Source organism: Electrophorus electricus, chromosome 6, assembly GCF_013358815.1.
Source record: "Electrophorus electricus isolate fEleEle1 chromosome 6, fEleEle1.pri, whole genome shotgun sequence".
Lineage (NCBI taxonomy): Eukaryota > Metazoa > Chordata > Actinopteri > Gymnotiformes > Gymnotidae > Electrophorus > Electrophorus electricus.
Genome location: NC_049540.1, coordinates 4,264,557 through 4,291,116, shown reverse-complemented (window position 1 = coordinate 4,291,116; position 26,560 = coordinate 4,264,557). Strand labels below are relative to the sequence as shown.

General features: G+C 47.0%; 1 protein-coding gene across 6 annotated transcripts in view; it reads right to left on the bottom strand.

Moving 5' to 3' along the window:
- Positions 1 to 25,287, bottom strand: part of acaca (acetyl-CoA carboxylase alpha) — a 35,653-nt gene extending 10,366 nt beyond the window's left edge. For 2 of the 6 annotated variants that reach the window (XR_004776246.1, XM_035527700.1), the window contains exons 1-43: positions 25,104 to 25,287; positions 24,119 to 24,365; positions 19,657 to 19,789; positions 19,185 to 19,323; positions 18,844 to 18,953; positions 18,558 to 18,639; positions 18,357 to 18,455; positions 17,976 to 18,082; positions 17,764 to 17,874; positions 17,471 to 17,680; positions 16,166 to 16,336; positions 15,242 to 15,403; positions 14,869 to 15,032; positions 14,545 to 14,695; positions 14,156 to 14,259; positions 13,713 to 13,940; positions 13,411 to 13,561; positions 13,096 to 13,230; positions 12,817 to 12,963; positions 12,427 to 12,615; positions 11,960 to 12,060; positions 11,639 to 11,727; positions 11,183 to 11,307; positions 10,789 to 10,902; positions 10,411 to 10,524; positions 10,083 to 10,172; positions 9,877 to 9,995; positions 8,310 to 8,333; positions 6,797 to 6,940; positions 6,383 to 6,485; positions 6,180 to 6,287; positions 6,017 to 6,073; positions 5,735 to 5,779; positions 5,480 to 5,521; positions 4,637 to 4,852; positions 4,285 to 4,440; positions 3,751 to 3,975; positions 2,772 to 2,927; positions 2,455 to 2,601; positions 1,946 to 2,215; positions 1,536 to 1,633; positions 1,225 to 1,345; positions 816 to 926 (exon numbers count right to left, since the gene is read on the bottom strand). Coding sequence is in view for 5 of the 6 variants with exons in the window: in XM_035527700.1 (XP_035383593.1) it covers positions 816 to 926; positions 1,225 to 1,345; positions 1,536 to 1,633; positions 1,946 to 2,215; positions 2,455 to 2,601; positions 2,772 to 2,927; positions 3,751 to 3,975; positions 4,285 to 4,440; positions 4,637 to 4,852; positions 5,480 to 5,521; positions 5,735 to 5,779; positions 6,017 to 6,073; positions 6,180 to 6,287; positions 6,383 to 6,485; positions 6,797 to 6,940; positions 8,310 to 8,333; positions 9,877 to 9,995; positions 10,083 to 10,172; positions 10,411 to 10,524; positions 10,789 to 10,902; positions 11,183 to 11,307; positions 11,639 to 11,727; positions 11,960 to 12,060; positions 12,427 to 12,615; positions 12,817 to 12,963; positions 13,096 to 13,230; positions 13,411 to 13,561; positions 13,713 to 13,940; positions 14,156 to 14,259; positions 14,545 to 14,695; positions 14,869 to 15,032; positions 15,242 to 15,403; positions 16,166 to 16,336; positions 17,471 to 17,680; positions 17,764 to 17,874; positions 17,976 to 18,082; positions 18,357 to 18,455; positions 18,558 to 18,639; positions 18,844 to 18,953; positions 19,185 to 19,323; positions 19,657 to 19,789; positions 24,119 to 24,336 (5,586 nt within the window). In the remaining variant the exon portion in view is untranslated. The remainder of the gene's footprint in view (positions 1 to 815; positions 927 to 1,224; positions 1,346 to 1,535; positions 1,634 to 1,945; positions 2,216 to 2,454; positions 2,602 to 2,771; positions 2,928 to 3,750; positions 3,976 to 4,284; positions 4,441 to 4,636; positions 4,853 to 5,479; positions 5,522 to 5,734; positions 5,780 to 6,016; positions 6,074 to 6,179; positions 6,288 to 6,382; positions 6,486 to 6,796; positions 6,941 to 8,309; positions 8,334 to 9,876; positions 9,996 to 10,082; positions 10,173 to 10,410; positions 10,525 to 10,788; positions 10,903 to 11,182; positions 11,308 to 11,638; positions 11,728 to 11,959; positions 12,061 to 12,426; positions 12,616 to 12,816; positions 12,964 to 13,095; positions 13,231 to 13,410; positions 13,562 to 13,712; positions 13,941 to 14,155; positions 14,260 to 14,544; positions 14,696 to 14,868; positions 15,033 to 15,241; positions 15,404 to 16,165; positions 16,337 to 17,470; positions 17,681 to 17,763; positions 17,875 to 17,975; positions 18,083 to 18,356; positions 18,456 to 18,557; positions 18,640 to 18,843; positions 18,954 to 19,184; positions 19,324 to 19,656; positions 19,790 to 24,118; positions 24,366 to 25,103) is intronic. The other 4 variants (XM_035527701.1, XM_035527703.1, XM_035527704.1 and 1 more) reach the window with 4 other exon arrangements.
- Between the last annotated feature and the right edge of the window lie 1,273 nt (positions 25,288 to 26,560).

Sequence of the window (26,560 nt, the reverse complement as noted above, 5' to 3'; positions counted from 1 at the left end):
CTGCCGTTGGCCGATGGACCCTGAACGTCCGACCTGCCAAACTGCCCGTGTTGGTCTCTTATGGTGGCCCAAAATATGCAAGCACAAAATGTCTCCACACGAAAGAAATTAGGCACGCAAACCCAAACGAACACCAGCCGCCGTCCAACCAAAAAAAACCAAAACAACAATGTGGGGAGGGTGGGGGGAAATAAAGCTTCCTGTCCGATTTGATTGAATAAGTTTCCTGTCCGGCTTGGAATAATCCTGGATGTTCGTGTCAAAATGCAGACACACTAATTGCATAAATTAAATAGCAATCTATCTGGGACATAGATGAGAGAGTCTGAGGCAAAAGAAAGGAGGGGAAAAGCTCAACGCTGTCACCATGCTGCACTCCCACTGAATTTACTGACACAATTAAAACAGGAGCAAATTAAACTGTCCTTATCAACTGAACAGCGGGGAAATTTATGCATGCATGCGCTCTTTCAGAGCAAACAGTTATGAGGCCATTTGGGAGAAGAGTAAATGGGAAAATGATTTTGCCATGTCAATTGCTATGCAGTAGATCCTAGACCATAACCAATTAGCATACATTTTCTAATACGTTTCAGCTGTCTCCCTTACTCTCCAGTGCATCGCAGTGGTGGTTAGAAAGCTTCGACGTATAGACCTGTTTTGCAGTTTCAAATCCATCGGCGGTTACGCGACTCGGACCTCGTCCCTCCCAGCCTGTGATGTGCTTTCCGCTGCTTCACACCACGGAAGCTCCGAGACCGCTACTTAGCTGGAAACGGCTTGGGCCAAGACCAGGGGTGGGTACTCGCACTGACCTTGTTGAGGGCTCCAGCTCCCGTCAGGATGATGTGGGAGTTTTCCACCTGGATGGTCCGCTGGCCAAGGCGCACCAGGTAAGCGCCGATGCCGATAGCTCGGCACGTCACCTGTGTGGCAGCGGGGAGCGCCGTGATGAGCGAACACAAGCTCCATACGTGTTGCATTAATGGCTAATCCCACTCAACTCAAGTATGCCAAAGACTTGATGGCACAGTAAGCAGCACTGAGTGTTGGATGTGAAGCTAAGGCTACCGATGGCCGGTTGAAATTCAAAAAGGATTATGACGATTTACTGTTGAATTTTAGAAAGCGGACATCCCGAGGCAAAAACGTGACGTGCCAGTGCTGTATCGACACAGCACAACTTTCGCTGACCTAACTCTGTGTGTGTGTGTGTCATTTTACCAGATTCATGGTGATGATATTTTCATAAGCCAGTGAGGATTCTCCAGCAATCATCCCAGAGCCCCTCAGATTCTCCACCCCTAAACCTTCCTCCTTCCCAATGATATCTGTGATCTTATACCTACACATGAACACACACACGCCGATTCTTAGTATCATTTATAAACAAGTAGTTTTTTCACAAATAAATAACTCTTTATAAACATGTACTATGCACTACGCCAAGTTACCAAAGCTTATTACACCTAATATGGTCTTCATAAAATAATACATGGAACTAGAAGTGGCAGTTCTACAGCACAGAACCTCACCTAGACTCTCCCTCATCCTCCACGTGCTCACAATGCACAGAGTTCAATGCTGATACCTTTTTGTAGTCCTGAGGTGTGAGGTAGAGGTACTTAAATCCCTGGGAGACAAAAAGCAAATCACAACCCATGAGCGAACCATGGTGTACTCCTAACAAAATAAATAAATCAAAAGTTACAAGGTAGAACAGTGAATTCATCCAGTAATGAGGTGAAGAACACACATAACAGCGGACTGCAGACTAGCTAGTATCGTATTAAGCTGAAAGGCTTGTGTTAAAGTTCTCCTGTAGCTTTTATTCACAGTTAGCTAGCTGAACCTTTTCCTGTTTGCATTTGGCATTTGTGATCCGTGGTTCCGTTAGCGTAAGGAGCGGAGTTCCAATCGGACACTCGGTGCCCCACATGCCCACCTTGTACAGGTCGGCTGGGTCCTGCCAGGCTACGTGGAACATGTGCCGGATCTCCTCGGCCAGGCCGATGCGGGCGCCACTGTTGGCGGCGATGTAGACGCGTGGGATGCCGCTCTCGCGTGCCATCTCCGAAGCCTGCTGGAAGAGCACGTCCTCTTGCGGCCCGAACGAGCCGATCTTGTGTGTGATGTCATTGCTAATGACGATGATCTCACGCCCCGCGGGGTACTCAGGCGTGCGGAGCGTCATGCGCCATGCCACCATGCCGATCTGCAATGCAAATATCACATGACTAAATGATCTCTTTGGAGCCAAACCACATAGGAGTGCCAGTCAGTACATTAAATCAAAGAACATTGACTTTTTTTCAAATTAGCACTATTGGTATTCTCAGTCATTTATTAGAAAATTGTTCTGAGCCAGTACTGAATGATTCTAAGATACTAGAATACACAAATTCTAGGTTGAATCTCCGACTCTAACAAACATGACTCTAAAGCCATCACAACCTCATTGCCCCCAGGCAGGCGATTCATCTGCACCAACTGGCCCTGTGGATCCAACACCAGCTCCGTGAACGTGAGCAGCTCGGAGGGCAGAGGACACTTAGGTAGGTGGGCATACGAGTCCATGGATTGCCACAGTTTCTTCAGGGCCTGCACAAGCAAAGGAAGTGGGTCGTGAACACCACCACTCAACAGCAGAAAAACACACAAAAACCCCAAAAACTCTCATTTAAAAATACATGAGAAATGCGAGTCTCGGACAAAAATGGGCAGCGAGGACAGTGGCCTCCTTGCTGCAAGGTTTTCTGAGGCTGGCGTACCTGGCGGAACATCTCAGGGAAGTCGTAGACGTAGGTGGTACCCAGGCTCTGGGCCTGGAAGCGCTTGGACTGCAGCAGGTCTTTGGTGACGTAGGGCGTGTTGATCAGCATACCGTGCAGAGGGCCCTGCTTGTCGCCGTAGGCCTGGAACATGATCTGGAACAAACAGGGCGGAGTCTTGAAGAAGCGGCACCAACGGAAGGCATGAAGGCACGGTTCCTCCGTTTTTAGTCCCTGCCCTCTCAACAGTAGCGAGGGGCTTCAGCGCTGCGGCACCGAGGGGCTTCCGGGATGCGATTAGTCCGTCATGTATGCATTGGGCAGATACAGGGTCAAAGAAACTCATCTTTTCTGGATGAGGTAGAAGTTGACACATCAGTAGATTTTATTTAGTTTAACAAGGTACAACAAGGTACAGTCTAACCAAGATGAGACTCATGGAATGACATCTCAACAGGATGATGAAACTCCTGCAGAAAAAGAAACATGAAGATGCCCACTCTGACATCGGACCGAGGGACAGTAACTCAGCAACCCCTACTACACCAGGCAATTCTGCACTACATCCTCACATCATTGAATGTGTCAAACTAAAATGGTACCAGCACTGGGCAGTCGCTTGCTGCCACATGTCCATCGTGATATGGCCAAAAGTATTTGGACACCCCTCCTAATTACTGAGTTCAGGTGTTTCAGCTACACCCACTGCCAACAGTTGTATAAAATTAGGCACATAGCCACGCAGTCTCCACAGAGAAACACTGGCAGTAGGCTTTCCAGTGACACCCACAGAGACTTAACTCCATAGCAACATGCATGGTTTTGGAACGGGACGTCCAGCATGTTTATACAGGCGGGATTGTGTGGTGTCCATGTACTTTTGGAGGAACTGGGTTTATTCCAGAGTCTCTACTGGATGCTGGAGGTGTGTGTGTGTGTGTGTGTAGAGGAATGGCATGAGAGATGCACGAGCCCCCACCTGGCGGTCTTTGGGCCCCACCTGTCCCGTGCGGGAGTCGGTGACCTCCTTGTACAGGCTGATGTCCAGGTAGTAGCCGCTCTCATTGGTGAGGAAGAGGCGAATGGGGATCTGCTTGCCCGTGGGGGTCAGGCGGATGTTGATCTTCAGCTCTGCCTGCAGCACGCGCAGCTTCCATAGACGGCTGCCGTAGCGCATCACCATGGAGCGCACGGACTCCTCGATCTGACGCGCACACACATACATACACGTATGCACACACACAGGCAGATGCAGAGACACATAAATAAGAAATACAGAACTCGCGCACACAAAAATACAGTTTAGGTGTGCAACCATTTTGTGATTCACACTTTAAATACTATGTAATTTACTTGAACAAAACAGACCCTCTTGAAAATATAATAGCTACTCGCCATTGCCCTAGGTGCTGCAAAAACTGAATTATGAAAAGAGGGTAGGTTTGTTTGCGTTTGTGTGTGTGTGTGTGTGTGTGTGTGTGTGTGTGTGTGTGTGTGTGTGTGTGTGTCTGACCTTCGAGGGATCCATGATGACGGTGGGAACGAAGTTGAGGAAGATGTGGTTGCAGTCTGTGCGCACCGTGGTGTTGTTGAAGGCCACCTCCAGCTCATCCATGGCCTCCAGCAGGAGGCGCTCTGCCTCATTGTGCAGGTACTCGAACGAAGCCTCCTGCACAACACAGCACAGTCGTCTACATAATAGTTCTACAGAACTCCTAACATACATCAAGTAAACAATTTGTGATGACTTCCCATTAATGTACTGGTGAATATATTTGTTATTGTACTTGAGAAGAACAGCAGTACATATGGCAATTAAAGCAATTACAAAGACACGCACGCACACACACTTCCGTCGCACTCACCTTGGTGACGAGGTCCGAGTGGCGGATAATGGCACGCACGAAGAAGCGGTAGTCAGTAACCTCTGTGCCCACCTCCACACGGGCAGCCCCAAGGTACAGGTGCATCTTGTGGTTGGCGCACGGAATGGCTGTCAGCGCAAAGTTCCGCATGCGGTTCAGCTCCAGCTGGAAGGCTAGGGCAGGCTCCAGGTGGCGATAGATGCGGTCCTCCTCGAACTGGACACACACACACACACACACACACACACACACACACACACACACACACACACACACACACACACACACACACACACACACACACACACACAGTCAATCAAAGCGATTGGATACATTTAACTCTAATCAAAACATGAGGGGAAGGGACAGAATATGAAAACTGGAGCAAAATGGTGAAATTGGTTGTGTTAAAATGTGGAGAGACTACAGGAGCAGAAACTGGCCCCCAGCACTAATAGCAGGCTAGATTTAGTAAATGTAGGTAATCACAGCCAGCTAATGGATGTCATATCTCTCAAATGGGCAAAATAATTAAAAAGTTCATTAAAGTAATGAGCTTTGGTGGAACCATTTTAGAAAACTATCAGGGCCGGGAGAGGAGAGAGAGAACAGTCATTGCTCATGATCGAGGGGCCATCAGAGATGGTACAAATGTTCAACGAACGCGACAGTCTTTTCTCACGTCTTCTAGAGCGTTTTTTCTTTCTGAATGAATGAAGAGCTGCTGTATAGGCCCTTTTGAGAAATATGTACATCACACACACAGTCTTAACCAGATGTTAAGCATGAGAATCTGAGGATGCTTTCGAGTGCTACTTGAACCAAAACAAAACGTTTACTCACCTTGTCTCTTGAACGGAAGGTGAAAAATTTGGGGAACTCCCTCTGTGTGAGTGAGGAGAAAAAAAATAAATAAATAAAATTACAAGCCAATTCAATGCCACGTTCCCCAGAAACACACCAAATTAGCCGGCTTCTCTGACTTTCCTACACATCTCGCGAATGAGCCCGATTTGGGTTCCACTTGTAGCCTGGCGGGAGAGGTCAATATCTGTCACAACACCCGACCCCCACCCACTCCACTTCAGAGGTACTTACATGGAACCTCTGGTCGACCTCACAGTTGACCTGTTTCCTGAAATCCTGTTAGTAATGGCATTGAGAGAGCAAAGGGATGGAGCAGAGAGAGACAGACATGCAATCGAACAGATAGATTTTAGAATTGGTCAGAATCAAGACTGAGCTGAACTCTTGTGGTTTGAATCATTTGTTTCGCAATTGTTGGATTATTTTGGCAAAAGGTCAGACACTGGTCAGAGAAACGAACAGTGAGGGTGTGAGAACACGATAGAACAGCCGCGCGCTCAAATGACGCCGTACCTTCTGCGCCACGAGGAACGTTAGTCTCCGGATGCCATGCTCAAACAGCAGGGATTTCTGAGGGATACAAGGCAGAATTCTGGTCAGAGAAACTCCTTACCCACAAAGCCCCTTTAAAATCGTGTCAGAGAAGACCCATGTGGCAGAGAGGAAGTAGTGGCACCTTAGACTGGGTGAACTCCCGGAACATTGCGGCAAGACCGTCGTCGTCGATGTCGCTGTCGGTCTTGATGGCGATGTTTAGGATGTGGACAGGCTCGTCCTGGATGCTCTGTAAACACACGGAGCACCACACCTCGCTCAACACGGCAGCATGAATCACGGGCGTCACGCTCACAAGTCAGCGAGGCAAGAAGGGCGTCTGACCTTGTTGTCTTCCTCGCCATACAGTACAGGGTTTCCCCCCTCAGGGAAGGAAGGGCTAGTGGGTGGAGAGTCTGAGAAACAGCTTAGCACATCTTTAATGTTCCTGAAGGAAACACACACACACGCAGTAAGTAAAGAATGACACCTGCTATGACCTGTTACATATAAAATTCTTCCAGCGGAACGTAAACGTATCAGACACAAACACACACATATACTATCTTGTATTACTATGTTTTTCAAGTGCCTTGTTGACTCTGATAGTGTAGCCAATTAATCCTACACCTAATCACCAACATGTCAATAATATGGCTCTCATTTAATGTTACTAAACATTTGTTACTCATTATATAGCCACTCACACACACACACACACACACACACACACACACACACGTGCTCACACATACGCACCTGGTGAACTCCTGGAAGGAGCGGAAGGACACCATGGCCCCCGTGCGCTGGCAGGGTGGCGTGAAGGAACTGTCCAGCAGAACATCACTCACGCTGGCCACGTGCATCATGCCATAATGGTTCAGGTTGGATGAGAAGGACATTCTGAGAGCCCAACGCGCGCGCGCGCGCACACACACACACACACACACACACACACACACACACACACACACACACACACACACACACACACACACACACGCGCACAGCCATCAAACCCATACACCTGGCTGGAAGTACAATTGCGCCTGGAGAAGCAGAGGATGCAGTATTGCGTCCAGACAAACTGCTTCAGCTGGGGACGTGGCCGGCCTTAAAGGTTCTCAAAGCTTACTTCTGCCAGTTTGTACAGAGTCAATAAAAAGGTTAATACAAGTAGGTTAAGTTGAGAAGGTATTAAATGCTGAGTTTATCAGAATTTACCCGAGTCAAAATCTCACCCAAGCACACAAAGTCTTTGTAAACTAGTAATTATTTACTAGTAACTATACAGAGGAAAAAAAAACCCCTTCATAACAGAAACAGACAACTCAGATGAGTTAAACTTGAGAAATTCCATCCATGTTTCACCAAAGACCCCCGTCCCAACACCCATTCCTTACCCATTCACGTTACTGTTTTAGTAAACGACTGCCCCGGAGGTTAAAGGAATACTTCACCCAAATAATGAATGCTAACCGCTCCTTGGCAAGTGTTAGCATTCCTGAGTGCAGTGTCCCTTTAAGCCAGACAGACACTGTAAAGTGCTGTAGTCCAGTGGCCAGCTATCATGCTCCCTGACCTCATTCACAGCCAGGTGGCCAGCAACACCAGCCAAGGACGCGTTAGGGTTAACTCTGCTACGGTTAGCTGGGCTAGCTGGAGCCATGGTGTCGTGAGAGGATATTGGCACACGGTCACACTCAGCAGGGAACACTTCACAATTAAACACAATAATTAGACACTTAATTCAAAACCAGCGTGATGTCTAAACCGTATTACGTTGCGCTAAATTAACATGCGCGCACTCTCTCTCTCTCTCAGATTGCGAATGGTGCAATAAGACCTGCTATTGCAAATTAGGTTTGGATTCCTGAAATCAACCTGCTACAGCACCTTCACTTTGAAGAAGTCACACTACAGGTAGGCCAAGCAGCAGCGCAGACAAACCCTGCTCTGGGCATGAAGAGCTTGACCAACAACTGCCAGCTGATTTTTGAATCACAAATGGACCACAAGACCAATCAAAATATTTTCTGTGCACATGTCTAGGCAGTTATTTAGTATTTTGTTCAGAGAATTCTGCTAATCGCACATAAATATTCTGTACATATTACAGCCTAGGCTGCATTAGCACTTAACACATTCAAGTCAACCTAGATGTACCACTACAAGTCTTTGACCCCCCCCCCCCGTCTACTTTCTATCCATACATGTTACTCATTATAGACTGCTAGATATTTGGTGACAGTAGAAAGAATGTGTACTATACCTGTTTAGAGTGGGGATGTTCCCTCTGCAAGCAAACAACATTGATTACTGATTGGTTAGTGTCAGGCCAACAGCGGAAGAGAGCGGTCTTAAACGCTGCATGGTGTGTGGCTGTTTCTTGTGACTGGCAGCTAGATAGCAAAAATGGTAAATATTTAACCATATTCAGTGAGGCAGTATGGTAGGGTGGTGTGGAAGTTTAAAAAAAATAATAAAAATTTAATTTCCTTTTCTGGTTGAAGGAAGAGTGTCAACACTGCTATTTCTGAATGTGAAACAATATAACCTTGATTAAAAAAAAAAAAAAAAAGGCTGATGGAAAAAAGGTGAGATTGCACACCAAGACTTTACCTTAATGCGATTCTTGGATGTTACTAATCCAAGTGATTAAATGTGATTTTCAAACCAGCCAATAAAGTTGCTTGAAAGCATAAAATAATAAATTATTGTTTTTAAAAATTTCCTACACTGTGCAGACAATCTCATAACACGTTCAGATCCCCACACGGCTTTATTTTAAGCTTTGCTAATATTTATTGTTTGTCTATCTTTTTCCTGTTTCTCCTTTATGGTGGATGCTTCCACCATACATTACTGAGAGAAACTGCACTGCGTTTGTACGTGTGAAACATCGCTTTGACACCTCGGTTTACACCCCCACTGTTCAGCACTGAGAAAACAGACCAAACCAATCAAATTCAGCAGCGTTCCGCCCCCCCGCTGTCCAGGTTAGCGGCGCTCTGCTAACAGTGTCCAGCCCACACACACGTGCCTCACTGAAGACCGCTTCTTCCCACACTCGCATGCAACAACAGCATGGGTCACTGGCAGCGCGCGGACAGGCAGAACAGGCGCGCGTGCTCCAGGCAGACGACGGGGCAGTGGATCAAAAACGTTGACAATGTGGCAGGCAAAAAACGAAGACAGGGCTTTGGTTAGTGCTAAAGGGCATCTTAGCAAGTGGAGCGGGTTTGCCTAAAAGATCAATTTTTGGTTTTGTTTCAGGGAAAGTAAATACACTGATGGAGAGAAAGCAAGAAAGGGAGTGGTTAAGCAGGCAGTCAGGGCCAACATGCTGAGCATGCACAATTTCTATTGCCACAATTACTTTTTGTTTATCGATTTTATTGTTTTTGTTTTAGTGCCGTTAAGGTTCAGATGCAAAATCTACCAGAGGCAAAGCTAGACTAGTCTTACTGAATCAAGAGCCTTTAGTTCTGAATCGAACACCACTCTTAAAGTGTTTCCCATTCATTGTAAGAACCCTATTATAAAGACCAGACAATCAGTGGCAGTGACAATTTACATTGTGTAGGTCTACATGTAGAGGAGTTCAGGAGAGAGAGAACATCAGCATGTGTTTCAGAACAATGGAGGAGCTTTCTATTGGAGCTCAGCTTTTATTCATGCAAAGCTGGTGATGAATATTTAAATTCACTGGTCTGTCGCCCATCCCCTTTATGCAAATCCTCCTCCACAGTTCTACTAGCTTGGTGAGGGGGCGGGGGTATGTGTGTGGGGGTGGGATGTGGGCAGTGCTTTGCAGAGACACAGCGATTCCTGGGCACCTGTTGGGATGCGAGGTCGGCAGCATGAACTGGAACTCCACGATGCAGGTGTTGTCCTTCAGCTGCCGGTGCTGGACACTGTTGAGTTCGTACGCAATGTAGGCCCTACGAACATACACCTGGGGGTGCAGAAGGATGGCGTTTTGAGCCAAGGTGTCCTTTCCAGGATTTCAGGGACACACCCACCCCAGGATCCCCACCCTTACCTCCAGAGCAGCCATTCTGACCACCTGGTTACTATGGTAGAAGAAATTGGGCAGGACGTCAAAGATGGAGGTCTCAGACAGGATAAGTTTCTGGACAGGTGCCAAGGAAAGAAAGCGAAGGGAGGGCAGAGGAAGACAGTTATCGGTTAATCAAGCCTCAGGACGCCACTCAGTGAATTAATCAACAGCGTAAATCAACAAGCCTTTACTCAAAGCCTGTGGCTTTTGGTTGACCATAAAACCACCAAGTTCCAAGAGCGACTCCAGATAGCACCACCGCTCAGTGGTATTGGCCAAAGCTGGGGTGCTGAAGACTTGGCCCGCCCACCTGCAGGTTCTCGATGCAGAACTGGTGGCCGTACATGTCAATGGCCGAGAGGAAGATGGACTCCACCTGGTTGTGGCGCAGTTCGTATGAGGGAAGGTGAGATGCGATCAGCACCTGCGCAGAGACGAGGACAAGAGAGAGCATAAACCAGAGATACCGCTGCTAGTCATTATGCCTCCCACCTGAATTTACTCTCTGGAAACCCCAGAGTGTTGTGGGGATAACTGACTCCAGACAGTCAGTGTCTGCATGTCTAGAAACATTTCATTTCTAATCGTAATGTGCAAAACCCATGGCTAAAAGTGTGTGTGTGTGTGTGTGTGTGTGTGTGTGTGTGTGTGTGTGTGTGTGAGAGAGAGTGTGAGAGAGAGAGAATACCTGGCGTGCACGCAGTGCCACTTTTGCGTTGGTGGTTTTGCTGAGCTGCGTGAGCTCAGTTAAGATGGCCATGAGCTCGTCGGTCAGTGTGGGGTCCCGCCCACACAGCTGATCCTGCAGAGAGAAAGACAGGTCAGTCCCGTCAGCTGATCCTGCAGAGAGAAAGACAGGTCAGTCCTGTCAGCTGATCCTGCAGAGGGAGAGAGAGACAAGCCTATCCCATCTTTCCTAAGATGATCATCCTTCTACCATTACAAAAGTCATTAGAAAAGTGCGTTTCCTAAAACTCTCATTCAAGATCCAAATTGATTAAGTGAACCTCTTTCTAACCATTTTCTGTGTGCGCGCACATGCATGTGTGTGTGTGTATACATACATATATATACACACTCACAATCAGCATGGTGACCAGAGAGTTCTTCTTGGTGACCTGTGCGTGGGAGAAAATGTAGTTGAGCACATTGGCCATCTCGTCTTTGTACTCTTCACGGAGTGCAAACACACACTTGTCGTAGTGTCCTAAGCAGGTAGACACACACACACACACACACACACACACACACACACACACACACACGCGCGCGCGCACACACGCACAAATTAAATGATTAATAAAACAGAGAATCAACAATTGAGAAGCAGGCATTGAAATTGTGGTGATACTAGAGTGGCCCCGATTGGACAGACTAGGAACTGCACCTCAAAGCCAAAAAACAAGCAGCAAAGAAATGTGTGTTGACAGAGTTGCTGTGTGGTGTGCACACACTTTGAAGTCAAGGGTAAGTGTGTGTGTGTGTGTGTGTGTGTGTGTGTGTGTGGGGGGGGGGGGGGGGGGGGGGGGTCAGCTCACCCTGCTGAAACTGCACCTCCACCTTCAGGTACTGCCTGAGCAAGTCCATCACCACTGCCCTCATATGGCCCCGGATCCCGCTGCGGTACCTTGAGAAAAGACATGGAGGTCAGTGCCAAGCAAGTGTGTGGTGTGTGTGTGTGTGTGTGTGTGTGTGTGTGTATATACACTTGTCTTTCTATACCAGACCTCCTCACAAATCCCTGCATACAAATATACATGCGCATGCACTCGCGCGCGCACACACACACACACACACACACACACACACACACACACACACACACACACACACAGTGAATGGTTCCAGCTCCGACTGACTTTTGGACGAGCTGCACAATGCTCTGAGTGTTCATGAAGAAGACCTCCCGCTCCGACTTCCTGTTGAGGGTGGCTGCATGGCTGTCCAGAATGTTGGCAATCTGGTGCAAAAAGGGGGGGGGTACAGAAAAGAGCGTGAGAGTAGGGCACCCCCAAAACAGCACCCACTCAACCCACGTTTATCCGCACGGTATCTCCGAATCGACTCCAAATCCATTAACTTGGTGGTGTTAAACATACGACGGCATCCTGTGGTGTCGTTACAGGGTGACAGTGTCTCGGAGATGAAAGCGTGAGGGGAGATGGCAGAGAGGTGGCGGTTAAATTAACCGACTGGGTGACGGATTGGACCACGGCTCTTACTTCAAACGCAGCAATGACTCATCTTGCCGCCTAAATGGAACTCAGCCTGCTTTTAACGGCTTACTGGGAGGTTACACGTCAGGCTGACAGCGCGGGGTGTGTACCTGCTGGCTGGGGAATTGGCAGAGCACAGAGGTGATGTTGCTGGCGTACTGGGCCATCTCTTTCTTGATGGCCTTCTCCACGGCAGGCGGAATGCGTCCTGACACGCTGGTCATGATGTCCTGCAGCTCCAGCAGGGGCAGGGAGGGGTCACGCAGGGTCTTCATCAGCCGCTCCACCCACTCCTTTAGCTGGGGGAGCACGCATGCAAAACACCACCTCACGATGCAGTAGTGCGAGGAGTGTTCTCTACACTAGAAGGCCTCAATAGCCAAAGGCTTTTACACGCTCAACTCCTTTAGTATTCTTTGTTCGCTTAATAAATGGAGATAGGTGTGTGTATGTGTGTGTGTGTGTGTGTGTGTGTGTGTGTGTGTGTGTGTGTGTGTGACCTTGGCACTGAAGAAGGGCTCTGGCAGGCAGAAGCCATTCATGATGTGCACCAGGTGGTCCAGAGTGCTGTGGAAGACACGGTGCAGCTTCTCTCCACGAAGAGCCACCGCCTGAATTCTGGGAAGTGCCCCTGTATGCAGCTCCGCCTGCAGACACGCACACGCAGTCAACAGTAGATTAGACCATCTTTCTTTCCCAGTGCTAGCACACACTTATTTATGGACATGTCCATGCTCGCACGCACACGTGCACGCGTACATGCACGCACGCACCCTTACCTGCTGCACTCTGCTGGGGTCGTCCAGCTGCAGTTTGGCTATGATGCAGCCAGGCTCCAGAACTGCACCTGCTCTCTTCACATAGTGGATGCAGCCTGACTCCCCTGCGGTCAGGGTCATCACCATCTTCATCACCTGCAACACACACACACACACACACACACACACACACACACACACACACACACACACACACACACACACACACACACACACAGTGTATAGCCAAACCTGATACCAACAAGATGCATATATTCATAAAACATCCCATACGTACACAAACGTACTCTACCTCACACAGACACACACACAGACCTCGATCTCAGCATAGCACTGCCCAGCAAACATGTGCCCGCCGTCCTCCACTGTGTACTGGATGAGTTTGCCTGCCGATGGCGAGCGCAGCACGGACGGGTCGTTCTCCTTCTCAAACACACACGTCTTGTTGCCGATGGTGATGCGGTACCTATGGCGCCAGGAAGCACAGGCTGAAAACATACTGAAAACTGTAATGCATCCAAGCATGCATTACATAAACCTGGCCGGAAGGTTCCAGGCTTTTGGGATCTTTCTGCTGCTCTGAGTGGGGACTGGTTCGGGTGGGGCTGGGCACACACCTGTCTACCTCCTCCTTCATGTAGGTGGTGTAGCTGCTGCCGTCGTAGGAGAGGAGCAGGCCTCCGTCACTCAGTCGGTGCACATCCACCTCGGCCAACGAGCTGTTCATGATGACCACGTAGGAGTTGGGCGACTGGCGTGTCACCTTCAGCACGTACTTGGTGCCCTCGTAGATCAGCTCCACGTCCACCGTGTTGAGCAGCGTGCTGGCGGGAAGCACCTGGCCCCTGGTCGACGGGCCCAGGGACGGACCGGCAGTGAGGATGGGAGAATTCGGATCATTCAGAACCAAAAGTGGCAGTGGAAGTCTGAAGAGACGATCCGAGCTGGGCTCGAAACAAGGCTACGCCATCACGGTCCTTTTACGTCCGCAGGCAGACATTTTTTTTTTTTTAAAATCAACAATTGTCGTTTTGTTTTTGTTTTGTTTTTTTAAAATCACCTCTCCAGAGAGTGCAGGAAGTTGGACACGCTGTTCCTGAAGTTCACATCCGCGACGTGCAGCGCCCCGCTCACTATTCCCAGAATCGTGTCCGGACGCTCCGCCTTGTGCCAAGAAGGGGAACGAGGAGAGAGAATGAGGGGTGAGAACGGGGAAGAGGGAAACCCAGCGAGCTTCTCAGCCATCCTGTTAAAATCACAAACTCTACACGCCACACATCTACTGGGATGCAGAATTCTGCCATCGCCGGGACAACCTTAGTAGCGAGCCCTCGGACCCTCAAAACTCAAAAATGTATTTTGACCAAAAATCTCCAGGACGCCACCAGCGGGAAAGGTGGCGCTTTTAAAAAGCAGGTTGCTCAGAGTAGTCGGAAGGTGGGTCATCACCTGCATCTTCTCGGAGATGAGCCGGTCCAGCCAGCCCGTGTCGATGCTGTTGTGCTGGAAGCTCTCTGTCTCCAACAGCTTAATCAGGTACTCCACCGTGGTGCGGAAGTCGCCGCGGATGGAGAGCTCCTTCAGTGCCACTACCATGTTTCTGCAGAGCACAGGGTCACGGGTCACAGGGCGTGGGGGTGGGACTTAAGCACAGAAGAGTCATCCAAACTCCTGATGTTTCGGGTCTTCTACGGGTTTTAAATACTTTCAAGTCTGAAGGAGTGTGGAGGTGGCGGAGGAGGAGGAGGAGGAGTAAAGTGGAGGGGGACTCACGAGATGGCCTCCTCGCGGTTCTCGCCCCAGGAGAAGCAGTGCCCGAACTGGGAGTCGGCGAACTCGTGCAGGCCACCGGCGGCCGCCACGCTGAAGTAGCCCCACACGTTCTTGTTACTGCGGAAGTTCAGCTCCTGCACTGTGCCCGAGCTGGGCTTGAACCCCTGCGGCCGACCACGTCCGTTAGTCCGCGTACCACCCTCGCACCATCCCGAAGACCCAGTTTCATAACCCAGTTCTTCCTGCTACTTGCGAATTCCAGGTTTTTTTCTCGCAGGTAATACAATGACGATTAACAAAGTATTTGCGGCAATTGCACAGGCATGTTCACATAATCTATACACCAAAACAGCAGGATGTCACATGTGCGCACCTCGTCGGGGTTCTCGCTGGTAATGCGGGCTGCAATGACATGCCCTCGTGGACAGGGGGCGGTAGAGAGCGCCTCGAAGTCAATGGGGGCGTCTCCCCAGGGCTGCAGGCCGTGCAGCATGCGGATGTCTTTGATGCGGTGCAGAGGGATGCCCATGGCGATCTGCACCACACACACACACACACACACACACACACACACACACACACACACACACACACACACACACACACACACACACACACACACACACACACACACACAGGCTTTAATGCCACTCACAGCTCAGGTGGTACCAACGTAGATACAGAGACACGTTCCAGACAGGTTTTCAGAAAATGTTCATTATGTAACCTAGTAACATTTAGGAAAATATTCTACATATAATAATAATTATAGGAAAAGAATTTGGTATTTTTCAATTGTTAACTTCTGCTCACTTTCCCTTACTGTCTCTACAGTACTGCATTAATCTTCTGGCGTGTTGCCAAAAAGGATTAATCCTTCCACCACACAGTCGAGCCATTCAGGACACTGAGTGACCTACATACAGTGCTTGAAGTGTGTGTGTTTGGGGGAAAGTTCTTGTGGTTTCTGTGGAGACTGGCATTTAAAGCTAATACTAAGTGACAGGACTGATAAAGTCTAAAGTCTGAGCAGCTAGGTGTGACACTATATAAAAGACAGACAGGTCCATGCGTGCGCGCGCGCGCACACACACACACACACACACACACACACACACACACACACACACACACACACACACACACACACACACACACACAATAAATTGCACCACTGTACTTACAATAAGTAGGTCTCCCTCACTCTCCTTACATACACAATAACTTCAGCTGTATTGTATTTACAGGGAACCGATCTTACACACCCATTTGCACGAGCGCGCACGCAGACACACACCTGCAGCTGGGCGGCGGGCAGGTTGACGTCAGCCACCATCTCCGTACAGGGGTGCTCCACCTGCAGACGTGGGTTCAGCTCTAAGAAGTAGAAGCTGCCATCCTGGCTGTAGAGATACTCCACCGTGCCCGCACTAACATAGCCCACCATCTTAGCCAGCTTCACCGCACACTGAGAGGATGAACAATATGTCACACACACGCAGACACACACACACACACAAATTATACAGAGACAACTCGGATAAGGACATATAGAAAATATTTCAACCCCCCCCCCCCCAAAAAAAAAGAGGTAAGTTTTTACCTCTTAATTAGGAGGGTCAGACGCGCTATTCCCCCCATAATTCAAACCATGCAAACACACAGGTACTTAAGAACAAAGACAGCAGCACTGATCAATTATTTACATTACACAACATACTGGGTCATTTTTATACACATCATTATTCGATGCGTTTTGTATTATACATTTTATACTCCTTGTTATACATTACATATTCATTTTCTATTTATACATTCACTTACTATATAAATGTCACTAACGCAAACCTTCACTATAATGAAACAATTATTCTGATAATGATATTTGTGTAAAAAGGCTATACAGTGCCATATTTGCATGATGCCAAGCACACTGTCTTATATCAAGCCTTTACCTTTAGCAAGGTCATAAGGGCTTGTAAAAAGGACATTTGTCATGGTGATGTCGACGCACTGAGAAACCCTACAAGCTTGCTTGCAGAAGAAAATGCATAGGTGGAGGTGATCAATTAATCTTCTCAGCCAATCGTATTACCCGTCTGATATGACACGAGAAAATCTTTCGACCCCGATAATGCATTCCATTACCCTGTTGTACCACAATACACCACGCAGCATTAGACAAACTTCCCTACAAATTAGCAATCAGAATTCAGTGTTCGAGGGAAAAAGAAAAAAAAAAATTCGATTCAAGGACTGTGGTTTTACACCCCGTGTACCTAGACTCATTACACATGACTCAGATTAAATAGGCTATTCAGTTATATCACAAGGGAGGTCACTCCTGTAAATTTTAGTGACCGTTTCATTTACTGCTCTAACCATGTTTGTCAAGGACATTATTCCACAACACCGTGGATTTAATGCACACGTCTGCTATGCATTTACCACCCTCTGCCCCTTTGAGTGCTAACAGCTCCCCCTTGTGGAGAATTAGTGTGCTAAACATGCATGCACATGGGTTAAAAGTGAAATCCGTGAGGTGCATTGCTTAAAGGGGGCATTTACCCCCCCCCCAAAAAAAAGACACTGTCATCCATACCCTCTCCATATTCTCGAACACATCTGGGGTGGCAATGGTGGCAGGTGCCTCTTCGATGATCTTCTGGTGGCGACGCTGAACAGAGCAGTCCCTGCCGAACAGTGAGATGGCGTTGCCATATTGGTCAGCCAGAATCTGCACCTCAAGGTGCCGTGCATGTTTGGCCAGGAGCATGACGAAGATGGGTGAGCCGGGAACCTCCGTCTGCACCTGTGGGGCCCAAATGGCGCAGGTTCAACTTCGGCACGCGTCGCATTCGTGCAAACACGTTAGCAACTGCTGTGCCCGCTGACCTGTCTGAAGAGGTTGGGGAAGTCGTCCGCACTGTTGACCTTGCGAATGCCCTTACCTCCACCGCCCTCCGAAGCCTTGATCATCACAGGGTAGCCCACCTTCTCGGCAACCTGCCGGACAAAGCACGCTGTCGAGTCATGCTAGCGGACAGCGGCGGATCGCCACAAAGCCAGCAGGTGCGCGCGGGCGCGACAGCCAGGGCCGTCGGTACCTTGAGGCCGGCCTCCACGTCCTGGATGCAGCCCAGCTCGTAGAGATCGTTGGGAACGCTGACAATGCCCTTCTTCTGGTCGCTTTCAGACCACCTGATGCTCAGCCCTGCAGAAACAATCACTTAACCTTGATTCCAGAAAAGGGTTTCTCAAATCCAGTACAATGCAATAATGAACAACAATACTTACTAGGGAAGTCCAAATAGTTTCAAATGTCAGCAAACCCATTCTCCTCCCCTTATCATTTGCTATATTATTTGCTAATACTGAAAGGATGCTAGTTGCCAGCAAGTCTCCTCGGGCCAGTGTAACTATGGTAATCACAGCCCAATCCCTTCATTAACCATATTAACATTCTGTGGTCCAGGGCGAGTACGAACCCGTTCCGCTCCATGGCAGGGTGGGAATTCCAGCGGTCTGCGCCACGATGGAGGAAGCGATCTTGTCTCCCAGGGCCCACATCGCCTGGCTGGGGGGACCTGCCGACAGGAAGAGGTAAGCACCGTGTTACCGAGCTTGACAGAATCTCCTTCGCATCATGCTGTGGAAGGCAGGCAGGGGACGTTTTGAGGGGGACGGACCCATGAAGGCGATGCTGTTCTTGTGCAGTAGCTCGGGGAGCTTCGGGTTCTCCGACGCGTGACCCCAACCTGCCCACACTGCCTGTAGGAAAGGAAGGGTTAAATAAACAATGATAGCTTATTTTTTTATGAGTAGATACAAACTATGAAAAATACATTAGCAAAAAAAATTAAAATTAAAAAAAATCCAACTGTAATGAAGTAGTATCATCAAAGTCCCATTAGCCATTACTGTAAATAAGCTGCTACTTAATGATGCTTACTGAATGGCGGGTCAAGGAACTACCTGAACTGGAATGCGCTTGGCAATGTCCACAATGAGCTCTACATTGGCATAGTTGTTGTTGTTCGTTCCACCAGGAACAGGTACATAATGGTCTGCCATTTTTATGTACTCTGTAGCGATCACAAAAAGAATGAGATACATTAAAATGCCGAAATTTATACCTGATGCATACAAGATCGTACGTAGTCAGTGTGTTTGAACTGAATGTAACAGCGTGAGAAGCTCTGAAAAGACGGCGTCCTCTCATCCATGGGGGCACACCCAACCACCTCGCAGCATGTCGCCTTCACCTGGGAAGACCGTACAGCCAGATTCCTCCTCCGATGGCTCCTGTTACTCACCCGCATTGGCCTTCAGGTCCTCCGGAGTAACCATGACAACGAAACGGAGGGCACGCTCATTTCGGAACATCTCGTATGCCCAGCGCCGGATGGAGCGCATACACTTGACTGCGGCGATGCCGTTGTTGGCGATGAGCACCTGCAATGTTGCAATGTATTTACTAGGAGTAAAAGGACTGATCTGGAGTCAGTTTTAAACTTGCCCAAGACAGCCAATCCTAGATCTGTAAATTAAGTCCTAGTATGATTGGTAACGCCAAACATGCTAACGTTACCAGCAATGGATAAAAAAAAGAGATAACAGTTGCAAGTTAGCATCGTGCAGCCAAGCTCATGCTTACTGGAGCTCACCACCTTCCATCATTTGCAAGTCACAACAGCATTTTTCAAATAGATCATTGGTTTGTTGAGTTGATTAAAGGCGATTAGCATGTTCTTCTAAAGAGTGCAATTCGTAACCGAACCAGGTTACCTTCTCGATGACCTTGTTTCCTCCGAAGCGGGTGACGAACTCGGCGGGAGAGGCCACGGTGAAATCCCTCTGCTGATCGATGCGGCGCCGGTCGCGGCCTTGCTTGACCAGGTGCAGCCCTGACATGCTGGGCCTTGAGGAAGAGGCGGTTGCCATGGTTAAAGAGGCGTTGGGCCATAGAGCATGATCAGAATAATTGAAGCAGTTATCACATTGTCAAAGACAATTGGTTACATCACATCGAACTGAATTTAGGATTTGCTAAACTATGAAGCATTTTCAACTGTCAAAACTCTAAAGATTACTTACTTCTCTACAAAGAAGTTACTTTCTTTGTGTGGTTTACAACTGACACGGGTCTAATCTTAAAAGCATCCTTAGATTCATGCCTATTATTTTATTGGAGGATTTCGTCCATAGAGAAAACCAAACACTTTTGTAATCACTCCTGACTAGGGCTGGGTATTGCAAGTAACTTCACGATACAATATGTATCATCATATGGACAACATATGATGCCTAATAGTCTGTTATACAAACAAATGTTACCAAGGTAAATATTATGATTATTGCTGCCACTGCTTTTGTTGTTGTTTAACAATGACACAATGATAAATAACAAATAAAGACCAATAACAGTCAATGGGTTGAGTAAATAATATAGAGAATCAATATAGAGAAAACAATTCCTGAATACAGACAATAGTTTCCAACCTCACACCAACATGATGAGACTTAATTCTGATTATTATTAGAATGTTGAAACACTCGCAGTTATTTCAATGAATATTTGTCCACTGATGTTCCACCGAAGTCAGCTTTACATTCGGAAGGGGCTGACTGCATGGTTTTTCCTAGAGGAGTGCACTCATTTCTCCTAAAGCAGCCCATTTTCCCCACTTTTTGAGATACCTGGAAGTTGTAATTACTGCTGGAAGTTAGTTATAATTACTGCACTGAAACTTGAAGGCATATATTTCACACTGGACATAGAATATAAACGTTCATAAATTTAGATACGTGGTGTCAGTAGGCGTGCGTTATATTGCCATATCGATATTTCGGCCAGAGCAGGCATGTGTAGAGAACGTCTACTAAATGCTGTAAATGTAAATGTCTGATGCTTGTCAGATAACAAGCCGTTATCTTGCTTAGATAATGTTTCTATGTTTTCTGTACATCTTGACACTTTTCCATGGGCATACATTTCTGAGAGTCAAGGAGATCTCCAAAGCATTTAAACTACACTTTAAGAAAACATAAAGAGGCTCGGCCAGTTTAAACACCCTGAATCGTGTTAATAATCGTATAGTCAACATAGTCTGCACACACCCATATAACCCATACTGCTATTACTGCAGCCGTAAACATATATGAACAGAAATCATTGCAAGCATTGATCTGCAGGCAATAACTAAACCTTTTCTTCATATTCAAGGCTTCATTTCACAACATGTCTGGCTACTGTTACTATAACAGGCTACGCACCTACATTGTAGGTGACACTTCAAGGTTTATAACCACATGATCCCTCTCATGTTATTAAAACAGATGGCTTCCTGCTTGGAGACAGAGAGTACCCCTGCCTACTGTCTCTTACAACACCTTACACTGACCCAGCTACAATCTGACCCAGTGCAGGACTAGAGCCAGGATCAAGATAGCAACATGCATGTAAACAAACATTCATTTTAAATTCCAACAGGGTGAAAAACACTCCACTGGAACCTGAATGTGCTTCAGTGAGGTTCACTCTACTCTGAACTTGCTGAGTTTGGGCGCTGAAATTCTAACAGGTTCTTCTGGAACAGATAACTGGGCATGCTGGGTTGACTTGGGTCAAGTCAGAGTTCAAGGCGTCGATTCACATTTTCTCTACTAGCCCAATGCTGCTACACTCCATCTTGAGGAAACCTGCAGGATCCAAGGACAAGCTGAATGCCATCCTTCAGCTAGACACTGATCAAATAACCGTACTCAATGCTGCCAGCAAAGCTTTTTCTCCGAGGGCCACATGGCATGCGATCCATAAAGGGCTATAAAGGCTGAGGACATGCCTGGAGTCCTCCATTGCAGCTGGGTTTGCAACAGACCTCATTAGGATTAGTACTGGTGGGCACAAGAATGTTACAGTCAATACACAGGACTCCACTGAGGTAATTAACTGACTTCTGAAGCCATATGTTGTGACAACAGAAAGACTATCCTGCCCAGCTCTGTTCAATAGGCAGGTGAGTTCATTTTACATTCAAGCAGGATCCAAAGATGAGAACTTCAGGGTATCAATTGACCTTCATGGCATCCATTGTAAAGAACAAATTGGGAACCGTTAAATTACAAGCTCGCACATTGTAGGGTACTGGATGTTTTGGTGTAGTGTGGCCGGCCTGATGCAGCTGCAATGGCAATGACTGCAGATCCAACTACTGTTCCTAAAGAGCCGTTTCCTGGAAAGTGGTTTACAGGGAGATTAGGGTCTATACCATGTGAATGAAAAAGAGGGGTGTCAAAGGAGAAAAAGAATGTCTCCTCCAGGAAAGTCAGCCAGAGGGGTGGTAGGGGTGCTATTTGTGTCTGTGTGTCTGTGGCTGCATTCATTGGCCAGACTCTGTGCCGTTACCTCACCACCAGCATACTGGCACATGCAAGGGGCCACTAAAATAGGGGCATGGAGTGCAACCCTCCTCCCCCCGCCCTCGGAACATACCACCTTGCTTTTTTGGAAGGAACTCTTCATGCTTGTCCTCTGATTACTCAACGTGGCTCCTCCTCCTGACCAATAGGCAACTGGTACAGAAGGGGGTGGACCTCTCAAGGGCAGTATCAGCACCATGCCCTGGTCCCTTTCAGTGCAATAATGGCCTAAATGTGCTCTTGTGATAACCAGACAAGGTATCAATATTACCACCTAACAAACAATACCACTTTGTGCTACCATTCATACAGATAATATATTTGTCAATACTACTAAATTTACAAATAAAAAAAAAAAAGATTTATTAATAGAAAATCTATTCATTATTGATTAGAAGATGAATGCAAATGACAGCTTGCAAAGTATACATATATAAATAAGTAAACTGCATTTCCATAGTCATGAAAAGCAGATTTTCCTTAAATGAATGGAGACAGGTCTTTGCAAGTGTAAACTCCAGAGTTATATATTGCATACCCATGAAAAGCAAGCCTAAATTTTCTCAGCAGACAACAGGATGTATGAACTTCAAACTGCCCCATTACGCTACTGCCTTTGCTTTCTGCAGAGTGGGTTTCTTGGGTCTATATATATTATATATATATATATATATATACACACACACATATACATACACACACACATATAAATATATATATATATACACACACACATACACACACACATACATACACACACACACACACACACACACACACACACAAATATATATATGCATGCATATTATATACACATATACATACACACACACACACATTGTATTCTCTCTGACTGGGTTCTTTCATAATAGTATTCTAGATGCTGGCTTATGCACTGCATTTCTTCCATGGAGACAACAAAGCACTTATGTAAGTCTCTCTGGACAAGAGCATCTGCTAAATGCTACAAATGTAAATGCAAGTGGCTAAACAGAAGACAGCACCAAGAACCCTACACATGCATTCAACAGAGGACAGAGATTGGTGGCTGTCCCACTTGTAAGATTCTGAGGGCTGGCTCTGGATCAGGAGGTTTCTCATTTAAAATCTTGGAGTGCAATCTCATGGTCTAATAAACTGAACCCCAGATGAGTACTCTTAAAGGGATGGTTTAGAGGAAAACAACAACAACAACAACAACAACAACAACAACAACAACAACCCCCCCCCCCCCAAATATCTCCATTTTCCGCTCTTGCCCCAGGTGTGCCTAATAACGCTCTCTGTGGCAAGTGTTTAGTTTTAGATGCTAAGTGGTTGTTGCATTTTACCACTGAGAACTAGTGTTGCAGTACCAACAGAACAGAAAACTAACATTTTTTTGTAATTAAAGCAAGTAAAAATCTGTCCACCCCAACCCCTGGTTTATCATAAGTCCAGTCTTTTGTATCCAACCTACAGAAAGATTACTGTACACCAGTTATTCAGCACAGTTTCACTAATGACGTGAAATGTAAAAGTGAACATTTTACTGCCACCCAGCAAACCTTTTAGTCACAGCTCTGACCCTGAAGGAGCGGTGGCGGTGCGAGCTTTTCACACATACTAGCGAGTAGACATGTGGTTACGAAGTAGGACTCGACTCAGCATAGCGTTATTTAAGCTAGCTACACATTTCGGTGCTCAGGAATTCAGCTGTTCAAAAATGTCATTTAAAAAATTGGTCTAATTTCCAAACGAGTTACCTAATAAATGGGTCTAAATCAAGACGGACGGAGAGACGTCTACCTCCTAACAAGCGACAAATAACCAACAAATAGCCGCCGACCTCATGTTGTGCAGGTTCCCGTCGATGCTGTCGAAGCCCATCTCGTAGGTGCTGTCCGAGCTGACAGAGGAAGGGGACAAGGAGCGCTCCTTCTCCGCCGCCAGCTCCGGCCTGCCCGCATTCTCATCCTCCGAGTTGTCCTCAGACACAGAGCCGATGATAAAGTGCGAGGCCGTGGCGGACGGAGGCTTGTCTACGGGAGGTACCTGCTCTGCCATGGCGGGACGACACTGGCAGGCTCCAAACACTGTGGGAAAGAAGACTTTATGGACACCTGCGCTCCTCGCGTTTTATTAAATGTGGGAAAAGTTGCGGGGTTTGTGTCAAAGGGGTTGACGGCGCCGCACAATGTGCGCCACCCTACTGGTCAAATTACAGCGTGAATGCCGATGTGACAGTTAAATGCCCTTTCTAACTTTCAAGCGAAATCTCGTTGCTGTCTTAACTTCTTGTCTGCCGACCACATTTCTGCCTCGGCTAGCCAGCTAGGACAGCAGCAATGGAGCTAGATGTACAGAAAATATTAATGAACATGGACAGACACACCTTACACTAGCTCTCTAGCTAGCCAGACAGCTAGCTTGCTCAACCTGACTAACTAGTCCACGGCAGGAACATCACACGTGTATCTCGGCTCCGGTAAATCTTACGGTAAAACATAGTTGTATCTAGTTGGCCCAGCCGTATGCTAACTACAGAACAACGGCAACACCTTATTTTTTTAGTGTTGTGTCAAATAGGTAGAATAGCGACCGGTGTGTCTGGGTAATCGAGGAGCACAGTTCTCCTTTCTCACGGTCAGTACCAGGACCACTACAGACCTGTACCTTCTGTATCCGCTATCGTCTTCCCGTGATCAGATAAATATATACATTAATCAGCCTTTACTCTGACAGCGGGCCGGCTGAGTCAAAGGATGCCGACATGCCGGAGATGGTCAGATCGTGTTATCAGCTAGCAAAGCGCCCTGGTGTTATCCACTTACCGTGCAAAAGAAGTCGGCAAGCAATTCTGATTAGCTGATCCTAACGGATCCTGATTCGCTGTTTTGTTTAGTCTCCCCGATTACAACCATATCTTTTCTCCTCCGGTGCTGACTAGTGCATTATCAGGCTCCGCAACAGCCCCTTTGACAGCAGCATCACGGTGGTGTGACGCGTAAGGGTTACTTCCGGCCGTCGACCTCTGAACTTCCCTGCTCAACAACCCACGCAGCGTGAGTGAGCCAATCAGGTTCTGCGCCCTGGCAGGGGGCGGGTGTCAGCAATGCAAGTATGAAAGAAGGTGTGTCAAGTGAATGAAAGGATCACGTGTTTTACCACAGTATGGCCTGATCCGTTCATCATGTAAGATGGGGGTAGGGGTATGTTTAAATGGCGTTTAAAAAGACGTGCTTAAAAATGGCATAAATATATATGCAGTTCAAACAAAACATGTCGATTGAGTTTTTACATGATTAAAATCTACAGTAGCCTTTTCTGATTGTTTCATTTTGTTCCTAAGCCAAACTTTTTTACAATTAGACCTAACCTTGTTGACAGCTGTTAACACAAAAGTACATGTTCATTTAGGCACCTGTTTTGAAAGCCCGGCCTGTAGATCAAATCTAACAAATATACATTTATATGCAAAAAACATGTTATTTAGTCTATTGCAAGATAAATGTTTAAAGCATGATAATGTATTAGGGGCCATAGTTAGGTATTAGGTTCCACACTGAGATACAGAACAGTTTGCATGATGGTACATGGCAATGGTAAAGTACTGGAAACAAAAGACCCATCACCCTTTTGTTTCTTTATAATGCATTTTAAACATAGTCTTAAGATTGTATTTCCTCTTAAAATTACAGTGCATTTGCTGTCAGCATCTTTCATGCAAATCTAAAAACACTCTACTACTGGAGGAAATAATTTAATTAGTCTACCAAAGCTTCAGGAAACTTTGACCTGAGTCTACTCAACCCAGCCATGCAGACAGTACAGTCAGATCCAACGATTGAGCAAACAGCTTGATTAGTGAGAACAGTGAAATATCAGCCTGCTTTTGTGCAACTTCAAGTACAAGTTCTGTCCAGTGCAAAGTTCAGAAGCTGAGTAGACACCACCTGTCCCACAGATAAAAAAGTTATCAGATAAAATATACAATTCTTATTTTCCATAGATCAGACTGTCTGTCTGTCTGTCTGTCTCTCTCTCTCTCTCTCTCTCTCTCTCTCTCTCTCTCTCTCTCTCTCTCTCTCTCTCTCTCTCTCTCTCTCTCTCTCTCTCTCTCTGTGTGTGTGTGTGTGTGCACAAGCACGTGCACACGTGTGTGTGATGGCGGAGGGGGGATATTATTTAGGAAGGGGGTGTTTGTGAAGAGTGCTTTTGAAATCCAGTCTGTGCAACCAGAACATGGTTCAGTTCACATTCACATTACATTTTTAATCACATTCCTGCA